General features: G+C 46.8%; 1 protein-coding gene and 1 long non-coding RNA gene across 21 annotated transcripts in view; one reads left to right on the top strand and one right to left on the bottom strand.

The window, feature by feature from the left end:
- Nucleotides 1–2,418, top strand: part of Tle3 (TLE family member 3, transcriptional corepressor) — a 45,899-nt gene extending 43,481 nt beyond the window's left edge. For 17 of the 18 annotated variants that reach the window (XM_008766347.4, XM_006243214.5, XM_006243213.5 and 14 more), the window contains one exon: nucleotides 561–2,418. In XM_008766347.4, coding sequence (XP_008764569.1) covers nucleotides 561–668 — 108 coding nt within the window. In that variant the 3' untranslated portion in view covers nucleotides 669–2,418. The remainder of the gene's footprint in view (nucleotides 1–560) is intronic. The other variant, NM_053400.2, reaches the window with a different exon arrangement.
- LOC102551666 (uncharacterized) lies at nucleotides 1,881–19,794 on the bottom strand. Of its 3 annotated transcripts, none has more exons than XR_005488245.2 (9): nucleotides 19,628–19,794; nucleotides 18,575–18,798; nucleotides 18,307–18,463; nucleotides 17,241–17,424; nucleotides 16,977–17,121; nucleotides 16,258–16,349; nucleotides 15,710–15,841; nucleotides 15,361–15,504; nucleotides 1,881–2,959 (listed from the first exon to the last, which is right to left on the bottom strand). It is a non-coding gene; the product is annotated as an uncharacterized LOC102551666 (long non-coding RNA). The 3 variants fall into 3 exon arrangements; XR_001839405.3 differs by having other exon boundaries at nucleotides 15,710–15,964; XR_005488246.2 differs by lacking the exon at nucleotides 15,710–15,841.
- Between the last annotated feature and the right edge of the window lie 82 nt (nucleotides 19,795–19,876).

A 19,876-nucleotide genomic window follows, 5' to 3' on the forward strand; every position in this document is an offset into this window, starting at 1 on the left:
AGCCATCAGTGTGACAAGGTGCTAAACTGGACACGCAGTTTTACAGATTTAAAGATCTAGAGGCCCTCCATCTCACGGACACACACAACCCTCCACAGTGCAACTCACAATCACTTTTTTTTTCCTTACAATCACTCTTGCTCTAACACACACACACACACACACACAGACACACACAAGCCCGTTTCAGCTTCTTGCTTCAATGTCTGGTCCCATGTGCCCCACGTGTCCCTTGGAACTGTCTCTTGCTGCTGCTGCAGCTCTGAGATGCTCCTTTCCATCAGTAGACTTAGCAGAGATGCTTATGCTAAGTGTCCTTTTTCCCCCCTTAAACCTGGGGAAGATCAGATGACAGCCAGCTCAGGAGCTGTTCCACATGAAGAAGCGGGTGGGAGGGACTCCAAGCCCTAGAGGAAGTGGCCTCTTTCTACCAGTACCTGCTCCAACCTGAGCTACAGAGTAGGTGATTTCGTTCAGGGCCCCTGGAGTGCCAGGGAGTGACTTCCTGTTTTCTCCCCACACTAAATGTCTTCCTGCTTCTCCTTGTCTTCCCCCTCCAGTCTAAAGAATCCTCGTCCGTCTTGAGCTGTGATATTTCAGCGGATGACAAATATATTGTAACGGGCTCTGGTGACAAGAAGGCCACAGTTTACGAGGTCATCTACTGAACAAGGACTCTAAGAGGCCTGTCAAACTCTGGGAGACACCCACGCGGCCCTGACAGGGAGATGCTGGCCAGGCCCCGAGGATGGCAGAAGAGTGAGGGACAGCATTGTGGGGCTGCCCTCCGGAAGGTGGAGAGGACGCACGCCCCTTTGTGGATTGCTGTGTCTGACAGACTTGAAGGACTTTCTCCTCTCCCCCTCACCAGTGCTGGCAGATGCTTCAATTAGATTTCTCTGGAGGCTTCTGCTTTCGTTTCCCACACAGACACCCTCATGAGTCTCTGTCTCTTCCTCCCCTGTCTGATCTGTCCCCTCCCTACTCCGGGTTGGGGGCATGCTGGAGTAGACATTGTTGTTTCTGGGGAGGGGCGCCTCGTTCTGATTGTGCAGTGCACAAGGTTTGTGAACAATGTAAATAAGAGACTGTGGTTGCTGACTGGCCAGTGAGGGAGGAGGCCCCTTCCCACCAGTGCTCGCCGTGTATTTTGCCTGCTGTATTTGTAACCCACTCGCGGTGGTGGCTTTTCTTTCTTTCTTTTCTTAAGATTTTTTTTAAACAGATGTTCTGTGGGGAAAGTAGGCAGAGATAGAGAGTCGGGGAGTGGAATGAGAAGCTTCCTGGGGATGGGCAAACCAGCCTGGCCCACTGGGACTGAAGTATATCTCCACACGGGTTTTAGCACCATCTTCAGATGGAATGATAGGCAGATGGACAGACAAGCTGATGGACAGACAGTACTGGGATGGGCCAGCTTGGGCTATTATCCACAGGAACAGCGAGGATTTCCTGTGGGTTTCTCTGCTCCATCTTCTCTTGCCTTGCCCTCACACCTCCTGACCTCCATCTCTTTCTGCCCCCCTCCCCCCGCTCGCCTCTCCCACTGGACCCCATCTTTCTCTTTGGTGCACACTCAATCATTGTGATGAGGAATGGAAGTTCAAGGGAACTCCCTCTCTGACTCTCCTCCGCCAGCCTAGAAAGGATTCCATATGGGGGTGGGAGGGAGACAAGCGACTCAGCTCAGGGAGCTACCAGAGAAAAACAGCAACTGGTGTGGGTGCTTTTTTTTTTAATTTGAATAAAAATAATTAGAAGTGATATCCTTTGATAAGATGCCGTCTCCCCTTTCCTGCTCTCAGCCCTTTCTGCTCCCTGAAGCCGGGGATATGGTGACCCCCAGGGTCGTAAGTCTAAGAAGATGGGCGGGGGAGCGGGCTGGGGGCTGGGGCAGACGGAATGTCATCTGCAGATATCACCCCTAGGGTACCAATGTTTGTGGTATTAGGTTTGCTTTGTTTTGTTTTGGTCTTTTGTTGTTTTATTAAAGAAAAGCTAAAGACCGTGTGAGCCCTGCTGGTGGGCTTTCCATGGATGTAGCATATGGAAGAGAGTTTTTATATTGCATTTTTATGGATTATTTTATAATGTGGGACTCAGTCTGGGAAGAAAGATGAGGGTGTCTAAAACCTGCCCATCTCCAGTGCTCCAACTGAGCGGCTGCCCCGAACAGGATGTATGTTGGGACATGGAAAGACCGTGGCACCCCGCACCTTCCTGAGAGGCATGTCGACATGCCTGTCTGGAGTCTGTCCATCTGTCTCTGGGTTTCAGATGATCACTGGCCACCACTTGTTAAGGCTCTAGCCAGAAGGGAGGGTTAGGGTGGAAGAGAGTTATTCCTGAAGAAAAAAGAAAAATTGAAACATCATTGTAATGAAGCTTTTTATATTTTTAAAAGTTACTATTTAAAAAGGTTGGTTTGATTGTTGTGTTTTAATTACCTTTTTCCTTCCAGTGTCTCAGTCATGCCTGGGAAGGTGGGGGTCTATGGTTGGTTCAGTTTCAGTCTGGAAACTGGGAAGCATCTCATCACGCAGCCCCTATACCCACTCGAAGCTGTGCCTCCCTGCCACCCCATCAAAAGTCTGTACAGGGCTTTCTATAATCCAGGGCCCACCTACACCACTGCCTGGTCTACGCCTCAGGCAGGAGTGAACTGGGAACCCGTGGATGAGATGAGTCTCACGGGGCAGAGGCCAGGGAGCAGCACCATGCTCATACATGGCTGTCCACGGAAGCTAATTGGGCAAAGGCTAAGAAATTTCAAGTGAATATCATGTAATGAGCATAAGTAGGCGTCATGATCTTCGGGACCCCGGAAGTCGGCATTTTTTTGTAAGCTTCATTGATGTAGATGTGACAGAAAATGTTCAGTCTCTGGATCACAAAAAGTGTGCTTTTAAATGTTGAGCAAGGCAGTCAGGGCAAGGCCAGGTGAATGATCCCAAGAAGGCTGGAAAAGCAGAAGAGACTGAAAATTAATTCCCTGGCCTTCATATAATTCCCCATCACTGAAATAAGCCTCTCAGAGGACCCAAGATTTTAATGGTTCTCAACTTGTTACTGTGTCAAGGTCACTGTCAGTCACACCGACTGCATGCTGTTGCTTCGTGCAAGGAGTGTGTCTCTAAACAAGGGAGGGTCTCAGAATGAGGCAATCTATGCCTAGATGGATCTCCTGTCCAACTGGATCATTTTTGCTTGATTAGACTGGCTGCAAGGAGGAACCCAACCTCAGGCTTTAGGCTCTCACAGCTCCATCCTGACTAGGATCCCCTCTAGACCACCCTTTTCTCCACCCAGGATATAGTGAGCCAATGGCAGCTTTGAGCTGGTTGGAATGGGTACTTGTGGGTGGGGGAGGGGACAGAAGCCCCACTTAGTGAAAGGTGTCTTTCAAGGACAGAAGGCACTATTCATTCCATTAGTTCCTCACAGCTCAAATACCTGGCTCTGTCTGGTCAAGGCTCCAGAGAGAAGGCAGACTCGGTCCCTGCCTGGTAGTCCTGCAGGAGCCATAGTTCTTTGCCACCCACCAGCCTCGCATAAGTTCATGGAGCCTGTCCCACTTGAGTGCGCACCAGGTTCCTCAGGTCTTTCCCACTCGCCAGTGGCCTTCCTCACCCTTTGCTTGGGAAACCAGTGTGCTCATGGTTTCCTGAATGTTCCTTCTAATGCACATGACGTAAATCATGTGTCACCTTCAACCTCTGTCTCTGGAGGGTGGCAAGAGGCCTTGATACCAGTTTCCTAGGTTCTTAAAGGAGTCACTCCCTATTATTTGCTTGGATGGGAGGTGGAGGTGGGGAACCAAGAACAACAAAGACCTGGCTCTGGGTATTCAGCCTTTGCAGCATTTCCTACACCTTGTTGCCTATGGGTCTCTGCAGCTAAGTCTAGCTGCCCAGTTCAGACCTCAAATGAGCAGCATCCAGCAGGTCAGACTAGCTTTTCAAGTTCAGAGCTCTGGTAGTGCTAAAAAAGAAGGCCTTGGAGCCCTTCCTCTATTGTTCAAAGCAAGACCTCTTTTTAGAAGGGAAGACAGCCTGAGTCTTTATCCTCATCAGGGTATGTGCAAGTGCCTGGGTCTTCTGTGTTGGTATCTGACTAGACCACTCCTCCCAGCCTCTCAGCACAGCCCCTCCCCCCAGCCATTTTTGCTCCTCAGATACTCCCATCTCCAGATGATTGTTTACAAGGGTTCAAAGTATGAGTGTTCAGAGACCTGGATGTCAGGGCTAAGGGGTCGCTTCACAAGGTTGTTAGGTGTTACAAAATAGCCACCGACCCAAAATGATGGGAATATAGAATAGGGGATTGGGAGAAGTTTTTCTTTTGGTACCAACAATATAAAATATTCTATACCAAACAAAGCCCAGGAAGAGGTTCAGATATGGCGGGGATATGCCTTTAATCACATACTTAGAATAGAGTGGCAAGTGGATCTCTGAGTTCAAGGCCAGCCTGGTCTACTGAGTGAGCATAGTCTATACTCATGAAGCATTTAAAAACTATTACATCAGCTGACATAGTGTCTCATTCCTGGAATCCCAGTACCTAGGAGGCCGAAGCAAGATGATGGCTGTCAATTTGAAGCTAGCCTGGGCTATCTAGTAGGTCAGCCTGGACTACAAAGTAAGACCTTGCCTCACTCTCTTACCCCACTGTGTCCCCAGCCACCAACTCTGAAAAATTACAAAATGACCTTTGGTGTGTGAAGGGTTATCTATATTGAGACCTTTGATTTTTAAAAAAAAAAACAAAAACACCCAAGCCCAACCTATCGCCGGTCATCCTCTCAGGAAGGTTGGAGGACCAACAGCTTGTTTGGAAAACTAATGTAGGGAGTAAGGCTACCTGGGCCTTCTCTGTTGCCACTGATGGAAAGATTCCTTATGGAGGGCAGATGGCACAGAGCAGTCATGGAGCTATTCTAGAATTCACTGGTTCATCTTGTTCATCCATCCATCAACCACCCATCCATTACCTAACCCACATCCATTTACTCTTCACCCATCTATCTAGCACCAATTTGTCCCATCTACCCACCTATCCACCTATCTATCCATCTATCCATCCATCCACCCATCTACCCATCCCATCCATCCATCCATCCATCCATCCATCCATCTACCCATCCACCCATCCATCTACCCATCCATCCATCCACCCATCTACCCATCCATCCATCCATCTACCCATCCATCCATCCATCCATCCATCCACCCATCCATCCATCCATCTATCCATCCATCCATCCATCCTCCATCCATCCATCCATCCATCTACCCATCCATCCATCCATCCATCCATCCATCCATCCATCCATCCATCCAATGGGTGCTTATGTGATAGAATCTTACATGTTGCCAGGCCTGATTCTAGTTGCTAAGAGGTAAGGATCAGTAAGACAATCCTTTCATGGAGCTCTCAGTCTTTGAGAGAGACAGTGACAGAAACCATGCTCTGAAATGTCATGGTAAGAGGCTTTAGCCTGGGCAAGAGACTCAGAGAAAAAGGACTCCCAGGAGGAACAAGAGCTGAGCATACCTGAAGGACGTAGGTGACATGACAAAGGGAGGTGGGGAGGAACGTTCCAGAGAGAAGGAACAGCGTATTTTAAGGTACCCAACCCAATATAGTTCTTATGCCACCTTCCTTCTGGCCCCAGCCCAGCTTCTCAAGCTCCAGTTCTTGGTGCCTCTTCCCTGTCACTGTTCCCCAGTTTAGAAGTCACACTAAGGGTGTAGGATGAGCAGACTGGTGGAGACTCCTGGACCAAGAAGCTCCCACCTTAGCCAAAGGATGCAGGTGACTAGGAAAATATGGAGTAGGGGTACAGCTCAGGAGCAGAAGGGTCAACACCCATGCTGGACTCTAGACATCTGGGCTCCCCATGTGACTGCCATGAAAAGATGCCGAGCTGGACATTGCCAGGCCCTAATTTGGATAGCATACCTATTCCTAGCCACTGCCCTCATGGTTGCCATTCCCCTGCTTTCTTTAACGTAACACTCAGGAATCCACCATTCCTGCTGCCTGATCCTGACTCTAGACAGTGAACTCCGAGAACAAGGACTTTGTCTTGTATCTACACACACATCCTAGCACTTAGGAAGTGTTAGTTGATTTAATTAGTGTGTGAGCAAGGCAATGCTAATATTCCATAGTGTCTAATGTGGTTTGGTCAGAGCTTCACAAGTAGCTCTTTTGCGTGTCTTTGACTCTTCCACAAGATCCTTGCTTATATCTCACTAAACCCATTAATGAAGAAACTTTAGGAATATGTCCCCTTTGTCCATCATTATATAGATGTAGAGTTTCTATGACACGGATGTTGATTGTGTAGTTGGCTGGCTGGACACATGGACAGACAGACAGATGGATAAATGTACGGGCAGGTGGATGGATGTGCTGATGGGTGTGAGGATGGAAAGATATATAAGCCAGTAGACAGATGATACGTGGAAGGAGAATGGATGGATGTGTGAACGGAGGATGGGTAGCTATGGATGGGTGTATGGACAGAAAGATGAGTAAGTATGGATGAATGTGTGGATAGAGGGATGGGTAGTATGAATAGATGTATAGATGGGTACATGGTTGGCTAGATCATAAATGGATGGACAAATTGATGAGGAATTTGGATACATGGATATATAGTAGATTGCCTCATGGCAGCATGCTCAGAGTCTCATAACTGATCCCTTGGTGGGAAGAGATGAGAAATTTTGGGGTGACAAGTAAGGGAAGGAAGCCCAGAGAAGTCCCTTTGGTGAGCTCAGACTCCAATGTTAGACCCTCCACTCTGCGCTCTCCCTGGCTCAGTGTCTCCTGTGACGACAGTAAGAGAGGAAGACCCACTGAATGTGATACCATCCCAAAGGCTGTAGTCCCAGGTGGAATAAAAGAGGGAAAAGGAAAAGGCCACACAGCATAGGCCGTCTCTGATTCCCAGCAGAGCACTCTCTATTCTCTCTACCATAGCATTCTCATCCACAGCCCAGGAATGGCAGCTGGCACTTCTCAAAACTGAGAATTCTAAGACAGTGAGCCCAAATAAACCTTTCCTCGGCTAGGTTGGCTCAGGCATTATGTCACAGTTATGGAAGGGCTGGCACACTCTTCCAGGATATACAGTGTTTCCCTATACGGTTCTCTGTCGTAAGTCTATTGACTATGTTCTTGGAGTTGAAAACAGCAACACTCAAATGTTGCTCCAATTCCCACCACAGCACTGAAAATGGAAAGGATTTGCGTACGCTGGACCAGCCGCTGAGGAGATGACTCACGGGGATAAAGTGCTTTCATAACAAGCACGAGTACATGAGTTTGAATCCCCAGCTGTGCTGCACAGTTTTATGTCAACTTGACATGAGCTAAAGTCATCTGAGAGGAGGGAACATCAATTAAGAAAATGCCTCCATAAGATTGAGTCGTAGGCATTTTCTTCTGCCCATAAAGCATTTTCTAAGGGACCAATGAGGGAGGGCACAGACCATTGTGGGTGGTGCCCTCCCTAGGCTGGTGGTCCTGATTCTATAAGGAAGCAAGCTGAGCAGACCAAGAGGAGCAAGCCAGTAAGCAACCTTCCAGTCTCCTCAGCAGCTTCCAAGTTCTGGTTCTCCCTCTGAGTTCCTGACCTGACTTCGATGATGAATCAAATAAGCGCAATACATCCTTTCCTCCCCAACTTGCTTTTTCTTTGTTACAGTGTTTTATCACAAAGATAGACACCCTTACTAATTCAGCAGCACACGTGTAAAAAGTTTGACATGGGGAGGGTGAGCATCTGACCCCTACCCTCAGGATCTGAGATAGGTAGATCCTGGGAGGCTTGCTGGCTAACCAGTCTAACATGAGCTTCAGGTTCAAAGAGAGGCCATGCCTCAAAGAGTGAGGTAGAGAAGCAGTTAAGAAAGATACCCAGATGCTAATCTCTCTTTTCTACATGTGCCACGAGGGGCCTCACCCCCATATATACATGGAACATACATGTAAAAAGGGGAAATTAAATGTTGGACTAAATGTATTTTACTAGCATATCAGATACAAAGACAGCCCTTAAATAAATAAAAACTCAGAAAGCAGAAGGAGCCATCCCCAAGCTTAGACTAGCACACCCAAAATGACATAAGGCAATTGACAACCATTTTGTCATGACCTAATCATGAGAAATGGAGGTTTTTACAAGCCTTAAGAGGAACTGGTAGACCACATGGAGAAGAGTGGACAAGGATAAAAAGGGTTTGAATGACAGACATAATTGATTAAGGGTTATGACACAGCACAACCAACCTTTGGAAAACACACAAGGTTTGGAAAACACCAGATGACTCAGGCTTACCAATGAAATGAAGCAGATAAAGGAGCTTACAAAAGTCAACACCAATTCATGACTTTAAACTTTAATATCTAGAGTTATAGATGGTTGGCAGCCATCATGGGGGCGGTGGGTGTCGGAATCAAACCCTGGTCCTCTGAAAGAGCAGACAATGCCCTTAACAGCTGAGCCATCTCTGCCAGTTCCATGACTTTTCTGAACGTATCAAAGCAGAAAGCACGGTGTGTGGCTATACTAAGCCTACAGCCAAGTATTGAAGTATGATAAAGTTTTAGAAGTATTATTTTAGCAAGAATAAAACCAAGAATATTCTTTTTATGATTTAAAATTTTTATTAGCATATACCCATCGTGCAAAGTAATGGGTTTCATTGTCAGTTGTCTATGCTTTTATGATATTTACCCCTCAAATTAACCAACAGAATAAGGCAAAATGAAGCGATAAACACAGATACAATGAGTGAAATGAAACAAGGCTGTAATTATTTGCAGACGCCTTGTCTGCATAGAGAGAGAATATACAACAATTAAAGCAAATAAGAGAGTCAAGTGACAGGATCCAAGATCAATATTCATTAATCAGTAGCACTCGTATTCATAAGCAGAAACCAATGGGAAACCCAATATAAAGAAAAATGCACTTAAAACAACAATAAAAGCAACCCATGGATTTATCTGCATATTTATGGAGGAAAAAACCCACATCATCCTATCAAAGATTTTAAAAATACTACAGATCACAAGCTAAACTGGTGGGTGATTTTAAAACATTCAGTTTCATTTGAAAGGATGCCTTTCTGAGTGGCCTCTAAGTGCAGTATTATGTAAACCTTGAGCATGTTGTTCTCTGTGTAACCTGACACTAGCATGTTTATGAAGAGTAAGGAGCCAATATATCACACATGACTTTGAAGACAAACAGGGAATGGACAGAAGATTGCCAGATAATAAGACATGATAAAGTAATGGGAAAGTGTGTCACTGGTACGGTGTAAGCAGACCAACAGAACACACTCTTACGAAATCCATAAATGGAGCCTACGTAGGTGAAAGTGAATCCAAAACACAGATGGCAGTGGCTTCAGTGGAGAAAAGCATTATTTGGCAAATATTTCTTGGAGAGTGGTTACCTTTCCCCATACCCACAGTGCAAAGGTCAAACCTAGGACTTTGCATGTAGTTAGGCCACCACGCTGCCTTGCCAGCCAATAAGCCACATTTAGACTGCCAAAATGGCTACCTCACAGAACACACAAACTTTAATCCAAGGGCCTGGGGGCGGTGGTTAACAGCTTTTTTAGCTTTAGATAGAATATCTGATAATGTGTTAGCCAGCCTTTGCATATGTGTGACAAACAAGCAAACCAAACCCACCAGCAACAAGAAAACAAAAACAAATAAACAACAACAAACCCTAACAACTTCAGGAGGAAGATTTCTCTTCACTCACAGTTTCAGGAGAGTCAGCTGAAGCTCTTGGATCTGCTGACACTGGCCTGAAGAGAAACAAAGCATGTAGGCAGCAGGAACCTGTGGCAGAGGCTACTTGCCTCATAAGGGACAGGAGGCAGTTGCTTGCGTAACAAGAAGGGGGAAGGGTAAGTGACCTACTTCTTCGGTTAGGAGCCAGCTCCCACAGTTCCTCCACCTCTCCACAGTCTATTCAGAGCTTGAGTTCATCAGTAAATTAAACCATTCATGAAGGCCAAGCTGGCAGCCACTTTCCATGGCTGGAAGCCAAGACCCCATGTATGACTCTGTGGTCTTGTAATCACCTCATAACCCTGAGGAGAGAAAGGACCATTGAACAGAACCTAGGAAACAAAGCTACCACAAAGCTATAATGAGAGATAGATTAGATAGATGGATGGATAGGTGGATAGATAGGTAGGTAGGTAGATAGATAGATAGATAGATAGATAGATAGATAGATAGATAGATAAATTGATGGATAAATTTGATGCTAAAACTCAAAGTGCCTTTACAACAAGAAATGCCCTACAAGAAATAAGAAAACAATAATAAAATATAGGAATGCAATACTTACCGTCAGCAAAACAAGACCATCTAGATTGTATAATAAATTCAGATTTTTCCGAATCAGTACATGAATGCAAAAAGCTAGAGGAGTAGGTAGAAGACTGGTGGGGACCCAAGGGGAAGGGAGCCGGATAGACTGGTAAAGGTTCAGACAGTCTTCATCTTGCTAGTTCTGAGGGAAATGCAAACAACTAATCACAGAGAGAACAGTCTACTCCCATCGGATTGGCAAGCATGTGGGTTTGACAGAAAACTTCCAGAAGGATGGGCTACATCGGTCTTGTCAAATATTCTGGGAGAGTGTATACTGGTTCAGACACTCTGCAGAGCAAAGTGGCAATCTGCAAGTGGGAGAAGCGTCACCTCTCAAAGACCTGGCAACTCCATGCCTAAGAATGGACTCTGGAGGAACTCTTTTGCAAGTCTACAAAGAAATGTGGGAGGGACCTGGGCTGCCTCCTCATTTGGACAAAAATAACTCAAACATTCTGATCTTAGCGAGGAAAGAATTTGTTTAAACCTATGCTAGTTCTAATATGATAAGGTCATTTACAGGTATTAAAATGTATGAGCAAGAACTTTATATATTAACCAGGGTAGGTTTCAGAAACACAATGCTGTTTGAAAAGAGCGAGTCTCGGAGACATCCCTCTGTTTATGTAAGCCACAAAACCACGTAAAATAACTGTTTGAGCACAGACATTAAGTGGACATTTAAATAGGTGATAAATAGTTAAATGATAGATGATAAGAAGAAGATGCACGGGGCTGGGGATTTAGCTCAGTGGTAGAGCGCTTACCTAGGAAGCGCAAGGCCCTGGGTTCGGTCCCCAGCTCCAAAAAAAAAGAACCAAAAAAAAAAAAAAAAAAAAGAAGAAGAAGATGCACAATAGATTATAGATAGATACAGATGATGTAGACACAGACATATAATGACCTGAGTTGAGAGGATGCCCCAGCATAAAAGAAGAGGGAAAGAAAAGAAACGAGATTAGGCGGTTCACACCCATCTATCATATTTTTAAAATGTAAGTCTGGAATTGTGGCTCAGTGGTAGAGTACTTATCTAGAATTTCACATATGAGGCCTTGAGTTTGAGTTTGATCCCTAACACTGGAGAGAGAGAGAGGGAGAGGGAGAGGAGGAGAGGGAGGGGAAGGGGAGAGAGGGAGAGCTTAAGAAAACATTAAAATGTAATTTAGAAATTCGTGGGCTGGAGAGATGGCTCAGGGGTTAAGAGCACTGACTGCTCTTCCTAAAGGTCCTGAGTTCAATTCCCAGCAACCACATGGTGGCTCACAGTCATTTGTAATGGGATCCGATGCCCTCTCACATAAAATAAATAAAATCTTTAAAACAAAAAAAAGAAATTCGTGTCATTGATCTGGTATGGTTTCCTTTTCCTATACTTAAATACTCTACAGTTAAACATTTAAGAGAAAGGGAGAGCCGGGAAGATCAAAACTCCATGAGGAGTTGCCTCTACGATGGCAGGGTCTCTGATGGCATGGCACCCCAGGGACAAAGAGCAAAGCTCCTGTAGCTCCCTGGGCCACCTGGGCCACACTTGATCTCTCCAGTCTCCAGCCCTGCAGCTTACCATCTACCAACACATTCTGAGAGCCTGTGTGAGCCGTCCCTGGCTGTCTCGTTATGCTAATGATTTTATTAGCAGGCCGGAGCAGCTGTCTCATGCAGAAACGATGTGGTTAAGGCTTGTTTAGCTTTTTTTATTGTGAACAACAAGCATCGAAAGTTGGGGGGTTGCGAAAGCTTCAGAGACTTGTGGTATTTCTAGCAGAAGTGGGTCACTGGGGACAGGCTTTGATATCCAGTGATATGTGACATCACCTCCGGTTCCTGTCTGAGCACTTCCTTTCTCACCTATTATAAAGACGTGAAGACTAGCTACCCAACTTTCCCACTTCCTAGCCACAAGTCACTCTTGCCCGCTGACACACCCACCACCACCATGATGGCCTGAAACTTTGTACCAGAACGATGTCCTCCAGCTTCTGTCAGGCACTCATCACAGAGATGAGACCAGTGATGGTTACAATAATAAAATCCATTTATAGCTCTCACACAGGCCTCATAATTCCCAATATTTCTTTATGTGATTCACAATCCAAATATAGGCTGTATCTTTTAAGATCTTTCCCTCTTTCACCAAACTATTTATCTTTAGAGTTTCACACAGTTTGAATTCTTCTGACTGCTAATCTGCAGTTGCACTCTTAGGTTCAGGCAGGGTTTGGGGAGTCCTTTGGGAGCACTTGGGTATGTCTCTCTGTACGTTGACCCTCACTGATGATTATTATGTAAATTCATTAGATAGATAGTATAACTGGAATCCTACACTCTGGTCTGATCTATCCTAACTTACTAAGTCCAGCTTACCACCCCAGAAATCCAAAAGTAATAGTGGATTAATCTGCAGTGACATCTGGGTTTGCATCACACACTTTAGCTCGTGTTCCTAGTGTCTGACAAAATAACTCCTACAGCAAAACAGTAGGGGGTGGTGGTGGGGTAGAGACAGAGACAGAGAGACAGAGAGACAGAGAAACCCATAACGATCCACAGGAGACTTTTGCATCTAGTGCAAACTCTGAGACTGTGCTCACATAATTCACCGTCTTCTCCTTGGCTGGACCAGCATTCTCCTGGGGCTTTTCTCACAGAACAGACTTAGAACTCCATGTTATACAAAGCCCAAGAGAGATTTCCAAACACCCTGGCTCCTTAAGTTAACTTGTATCACTGGCCGACATTTGGTACAGCTGTTCCGGCATATCTTCAAATGTCCTTGTCAAAAACAAATGGCTTGGTTCCAGAATCTCAGAGTTTAAACAAACAAAAGAAAAAAAACAAAGCAGAACAATAACAAAAACACTACAAAGTTCAGAGGCCCAGTGTACACTGCAGGAAACGATCGGGGGATCTTACTGTGGGCCCACATACTTATTTCTTGACTTCAGGAGAGGTGATAGAAAATCCCCAAGCTGAGATTAGGAAAGGTCCCCAAAATAAAATGAATCCCAGCAATTGTATGGGACCATTCAGTCTCCCCTCTTCATCACAGGCTGAGCCATTGCGATTGGCTTATGCCCCAAAGGCATTGTTTCTTCTAGCTGGATCATCGAGGTTTGTCCCTGCAATTTTAGGTCAGAAGCTCCAGTTCTGAGAGCCACAATAGCCTGGAATGCCATCCCAAATGTGCCAATCAAAGAAAAGAAAAGAATCTTTGATGGGTGGGATCCCATTAGGAAAAACAGACAGAGCTGGAGTAAACCCACACCGTCTTCAAGGGGCTGAAGGGGACGCTGAGATTTTACAGGAAAGGAAAATAGTGGGGGGTATTGGGGAGCTAGGGGTGGGGTTTGCGTAGCTGAAGGCAAAGGTGACTAGCCAGGCCAGTGATGTGACTGAGCGGTCATTGCGGTCATTCTGCGAGGGAAGCCATCTAGTTCCCTTGAGATGATTGCTCCTGCTCTGAGAGGCACCCTTAGTTTCCAATATGGGTAATTTTGCCACCTTTGGGAGTGATCTCATCAGGGGCCATGTGCCCTGCCATACTTGTTTGAGAGATATTGATCTATCTGGTCATTTTGGAAACGCAGGGTAATTGCAGAAGAGAGGGTCTTGGGAGGAGGAAAGCAGGTAAGGAGGCAAAAGAGAGCTGGTGGGAGGAAGAATGGAGTTAGGGAGGCCAGGAACCGAGTGTGCATGTGTAGGAGCTTCTATGAGTAAAAGGAAACACATCTCCCTTCAGCCATTTTGCAGCCGTGGAGTGGTTTGCGAGGAAGGCACATCATAAATGCTTGTACATTCCAGTTTTTTTAAATAGTAAGTTAATACCTTAGTGACAAAAGCAACGTAAGGACACAGAAGGGCAGCAATGGGGAGGCCAATGAGATGCTAGTAATACTAGAATCCTCAGAAGTTGGCCATTTGTTCTGGGGAGAGGGCTCAGTGGGTCAAACTTGCTCAATGTGGATCCTCAGAACTGGAATCAAGCCATGGGTCCTAGGGCAGCAGTGCTTGTTTATAATCCCCAGTGCTCCCAGTGATGTGGGAGGTGGAGGAAGGCCAGCTAGCCTAGTATACGAAACAATGAACAAGACCCCCTATTTTAAACAAGGTGGGCAGTGAGGGCCAATACTGACCTCCGCGTGTACACCCGTGACACATGGACTTGCGGCCACATTCACAAATGAGCACAAAGATGTCTATAAAAATTGATCTCTGAAGATTTTCCTTTGAAAATATCATTGTGGCAATATGGATTTAAATCACTTGGTGTGTTTCAGTCAAGAGGCACTATGCTTACCACTTATCAGATTGTCCCCACTGAAACCTAAGAGCTCACAAGGACTTCCCAGCATCACTGCTGGCCACTGAAGGGCCTGCTTTAAATATGGAGGCAGCCCTTCCCCACAAAGCTGAGTCCTTTCAATGAGAAGTAGAATTAGACACCATACCCTGCATGCCAGGGGTGCTGGATGCTAATAGGATAACCACTATTTGGAGGCCTTTCTGGAAGAGGGGGTGGTGGATTTTGTGCATGCATGTGTCTGTGTCTGTTTGCTTATGCATGTGTGTTTGTGTGTGATATGTATATGAGTGTGTGTATGTATGTGGTTTTGTGGGCATGTGTATGCATATGTGTGTTTATGTACACATGTGAGTTTGTGTGTGTTCATTTGTTTTGTGTGCATATGTGCATGAGTGTGTGTGTGTGTGTGTGTGTGTGTGTGTGTGTGTGCATACTTAAGCTTATATATTAATTTCCAAGGACTGCTACTATCTGACACTCAGAGAATTACAGGATCTTATTGGTCTCGATGACGCGTCCTGACTCTCCAAAGCAGATTGAAGTGTGGATGGTTCAACCCTGAGGGAAGGTGAAGGTCAAATCTGTCCTCTGCTGTATCCCTTTGCCCCTTGCCTCACTTCTCTGATACTCACCTGTGACTTTCTGAAGGACCTAGCTCTGGATTTGGTCACTGCTGTGTATGTGTGGCATCCAGCTGAGTGTCTGCCATGACGGATGCCTGGTCAGCAGTTACTGAAGGCCTGGAACACCAGGCTTTCAACGAACAGTTTCCTTTCCTTAAACAGAGAAGTAGAAAGAATAGAATCTGAAAACCAGCTCAGAACCTGAAGCCAAGCCTCTCCCCCTACCCAGTCATGCATTCATTCAATAACAGGCAAAGCAGACCTGCACTGGAGGCTAGGGGCACAGGAGCAGGACCACACCCTTCCAAAAGGCCTCTGCTGATGGGGAAAGCACAGCTCACCAATTACAAAGCATTACCATTAGTATGTAGTGGGCTTGAACAGTGTGCTGTAGGGCTCCTCAGGAGGGGCAGTGGGTAGATTTTAGAAGGAGCAGAAGGGGATGTATTCATGAAGTCTTCGCAGAGGAGATGATTTTTGAACTGGTTGGCTGAGAGAAGAACCAATTTAGGTGCACTGGTCTCTGAGCTGAGTGGTTTCTTCCTTAGATGGAGAACCCCCAGGAACTACTCTTTAGAGAACTCCTAGTATCCTCTAAAATGGGCAGAGCCCCCTGGAGTCAAACATTTGAGAGTCACAGGGATCAGTCAATTGTCCCTTAGCGATATGTTCTCTAGTCCAGTCCCCACCTTCTGACAATGGCCTGCTTATCTTTAAATTGCTTTTGAAAGCAAATGTCTATCTAAAGAGTAATTTGGTAAGGTGACTCTAGATGAAAGCCCAGCCTCTCAGGAGCTAGCAATGAACAATTTGCCAGAGTTAGCCCTGTCTGCAGCTCTTCCAGCTCCTTCTGCATGAATGGAGGTGAGGCAGTGTCTTAGAGGAGCGTTGGGCCTCAATACTCACACCCCAGCTTGCTCCAGGACCACTGTTCCTGATGGCTAATCATCAACGTGGAAGGTTCTAGAATCATCCAGGTGACAGGCCTTTGGGCGTGCCTGAAAGGTGTTATTTAGATAGAATTAACTGAGGTAGGAAGACCCATCTTAACTATGGGTAATACCATTCTATGTCAGACCAGGCAAAAAGGAGAAAGCCAGAACACCAGCCTTCAGCTCTGTCTGCTTCCTGACTAGCTCCAAATGCCTTAAACTCTATGATATCCTCAAACCCACCATGATGGATGGTACCTTACCTCCTTCCTTGCATTGCCTTTGCCTGGGTATTTTACCACAGCAATAGGGAAGAAGCTATTGTGCCTGCTGCGTGGGCTGGTGGCAATCAGGGCCTTGTGACCTTACGGGTGGATGGAATCCTGATCTGCTCTGATCTCTTTGTTGCAGATGAAGAACTGAGGACCAGGGAGCCCAGATAATGAACTAGAAGTTGCTTGGAAGCAGACACTGTCAAATCTTGGTGTCCCCGGTACCCAGTGCAATTGCAGAACCGAGGAACCAGTTGCTCAAGCTGGGCACCCAGAGCCAGGTGCCTGGATTTTGCATGGCAGCCCTCCCCACCCTCCCCAGCTCCACCACCCCGTTCAGCTTCCTCTTTCAGTTCTTGTTGGGGAATTCCAGGAACTGTGCCCTCCAGGGGAACAATGTTCTCCTCTCTGAGCCTCGTACTTTTTACCGTGCCTCCAGGTTTCTCAGTCTCTAGGTGCTCTGATCAGCCAAGTACCGGGGACAGAAGGCCATAGCTTCCCTCGCTCCACTCCTCAAGGGCTTCCATAGGTCACAGCCTGGGCCATCATCTGCCCCATCCACCTGCCTGGAAGCCAGAGGTGGAAGACACCATGGGGTTGGATGGGCATAGGAGTGGATGCATGAATAAAATGGGGGAGGGTAGCCAGCTCAGCATCTTCTGTCCTCCCACACTGTGGGCAGCACCTGTCTGCTCTCTCTTCTCTTGCTTCAGAATCTTTGCAGCCATGACATTTCCTAAGATCTACTTCACTTAGTCTTCAGAAGTTAACAGGACCCAGCCAGAAGCCAGTTGTGATACAAGCCCACAATGTCAGCATTCAGGGGGTGGAGGCAGAAGGATCAGGAGTTCAAGGTCATCCTGGGATACCTATGAGTACAAGGCAAACTTGAGTTACGTGAGAACCCATCTTTAAAATAACCCAAACAACAACAAAGAAAAAACATAGTAGTACCTAACACCTGCCTCCAAGCTGGGGTGAAGACAGCTAGTGGTCCTGTCCCCAGGTGGCCCTAATATTCCCTGACTGGGGTTCCCAGGACATTAGCACAAGGGCACAGGACCCCTCATAGAAAGCATCTACTGAGTTGGGAGTCAGGATAGCTTCATGGAGGAGGTGAGGTCTGAGCTGGACTTTGAAGGACAAATGGATGAAGAAAGAGACCCCCCTGGGGGGGCAAACTTTGGTTTGCATAGCTGAAGCATGTGCAAAGCCGGCCCCACGGACAACAAGGAGAGGGGCTCACTGAGAACCTGTGAGAAGTCAGGCATGTCCTCAGGGAGTCGAGGGCATGCTTGTCTGGGGTAAGATTTGAGGTTAGTTAGCCACCAGGGTGAGGAAGGGACAAGGAGTCCAGCAGTGGACAGCTGGCAGGGAGAATCAACCATGGTGAGTGTGGCTTAGGCCATGTGAGAATCATGAGCTTGAAAGAGTGACCTATAGCAACCAGGGCATGGGGCAAAGCTCTGTGGATACAGCGCTTGCTTAGCAAGCGCAGAAGCCCCGGTTTGGAGTCCCAGCATCCCACAGAACTAGGTGCTGTGACATCTGCCTATACTTCTCTTGGGAGGTGGAGGCAGGAGAATCATATATTTAAGGCCAGCCTGGGCTGCTTAACAAGGGAACAACAAGGGCTGCATGAGACCCTGTCTCTAAATAAATAAATGTAAACAAACAAACAAACAAACAAACACAAAGAAGTATTCTGAAACAAGCCAGGGATGAAGAGCCTCATCCCCCCCCCCCCTTACCTGCTATGTCACACCATCATTGGTGCCATGGAGCTCAGAGAAGGCCCTCCATGACAGGGACCAGTCCATCTGCTGGGCCAGTGCACAGGAGTCCTGTTGTCCAAAAACTCAGAGCTGCAAGTCCCATGTTCTTGGTGTCCTGGGTCACACTGTCATCCTGCATTAAGAAAGGCAGTTCTGTTCTTCACCTCTCTCAGCCTCATGGCACCTTTGCCTCCATTTCCCCTCCCAGTCCCTCCTGGTAGCCATGACCTGAGTCTCCTCATACCTGGGACAACTGCCATATGTTCTTGTCTCTCCATGGTGCTGTCTGGGCTTGGCAATACCTCACAGACTCCTCTGCTATCATCAAGGACTTATCCCAGGGTGAATGGACCCCTCAGTCTACCATCTCCATGAAAACAAGAGGGGGTGAGGGGGAGGGTCTAAGCGATGACTCTGTCCCAGATGACTGTCTTAATTGATTTTTCCTCTCTGCCTCAGTTTCCTTTTCTAGAACAAAGAGGGGAAACCAGATCTCAGAAAGCCAACCTTTACCACAGTGGACGAGAAGCCCTGAGCAGTCTTAGCCCCTGCCCTACTGCAACCCCATTCTGCATGTCGAATGTCAGAGCCAGCTGTGTGGAGGGGCCCAGGACCCCACTTGCCCTACACCCACAAGCACCCCGCTTAAGTCCTAGCCCAGCCCCAAGGCAGCTCATCTCAGCACTCTATGCCACCGTGAGCACAGCGGCTGCTCTTGCCCCTCAGGCGGCCACACTGAGCAGATGGCAGGGGAAGCAGCGGGCTGTCAGCTGCTGTTATCTCTTGCTGATGACACGGAGTGTAAATTTTGTTGGCAACACTCCCTCCTGCCTCTGCATGCCACCAGCTTTAATCACTGTAATTGAGTTATAATGAATGATTGTGCGTTCACATTGTCTGAGCCGGGCACAGCCGGAACAAGCCAGTGAGCTGGGCGGTCCAGGCAGGGATCTGCACTACTCAGAGAGGGGGCATTGCCTCCCTCCAGGCCTCGGGCTTGAGTCTCCAGCTTTGCCCGCCCTCCGTTCTCTTCCCCAGTATGGAGGAGGCTATCTCCACAGTGGGTGCCCGCCTTGGGCTACACTGTATTATCAATTTGAAAATGACAATGAATTCAGACTCTGGGGGATTTGGAAGACAGAGATAAACAAGAAAAAGAATGTCAGTGACAGAGGCCACTATGTCCCAGACATGGGGTTATAGTCACTCTGCTGTCCTCTTCATTTTGGTATTCTTTCAGAGTTCATGGCAGAAAAAAAAAAAAAAAATCTCTAGCCAAGGCTATCCTTGAACTCACTATGTAGCCAGGGATGACTCTAACATCTCTGCTCCTCTACCTCCCAAGTGCCAAGATCATAGGCATGTTTGTTGGATTTATGCTATGCTGGGGGCATGCTAGGCGAGTGCTCTCAACTGAGCTACAGAGTCAGCCTTCAGAAGTCTGTTCTGTTCTGTTCTGTTCTGTTCTGTTCTGTTCTGTTCTGTTCTGTTCTGTTCTGTTCTGTTCCATTCTGTTCCATTCTGTTCCGTTCTGTTCTGTTCTGTT

The sequence above is a fragment of the Rattus norvegicus genome, chromosome 8 (assembly GCF_036323735.1).
Source record: "Rattus norvegicus strain BN/NHsdMcwi chromosome 8, GRCr8, whole genome shotgun sequence".
Lineage (NCBI taxonomy): Eukaryota > Metazoa > Chordata > Mammalia > Rodentia > Muridae > Rattus > Rattus norvegicus.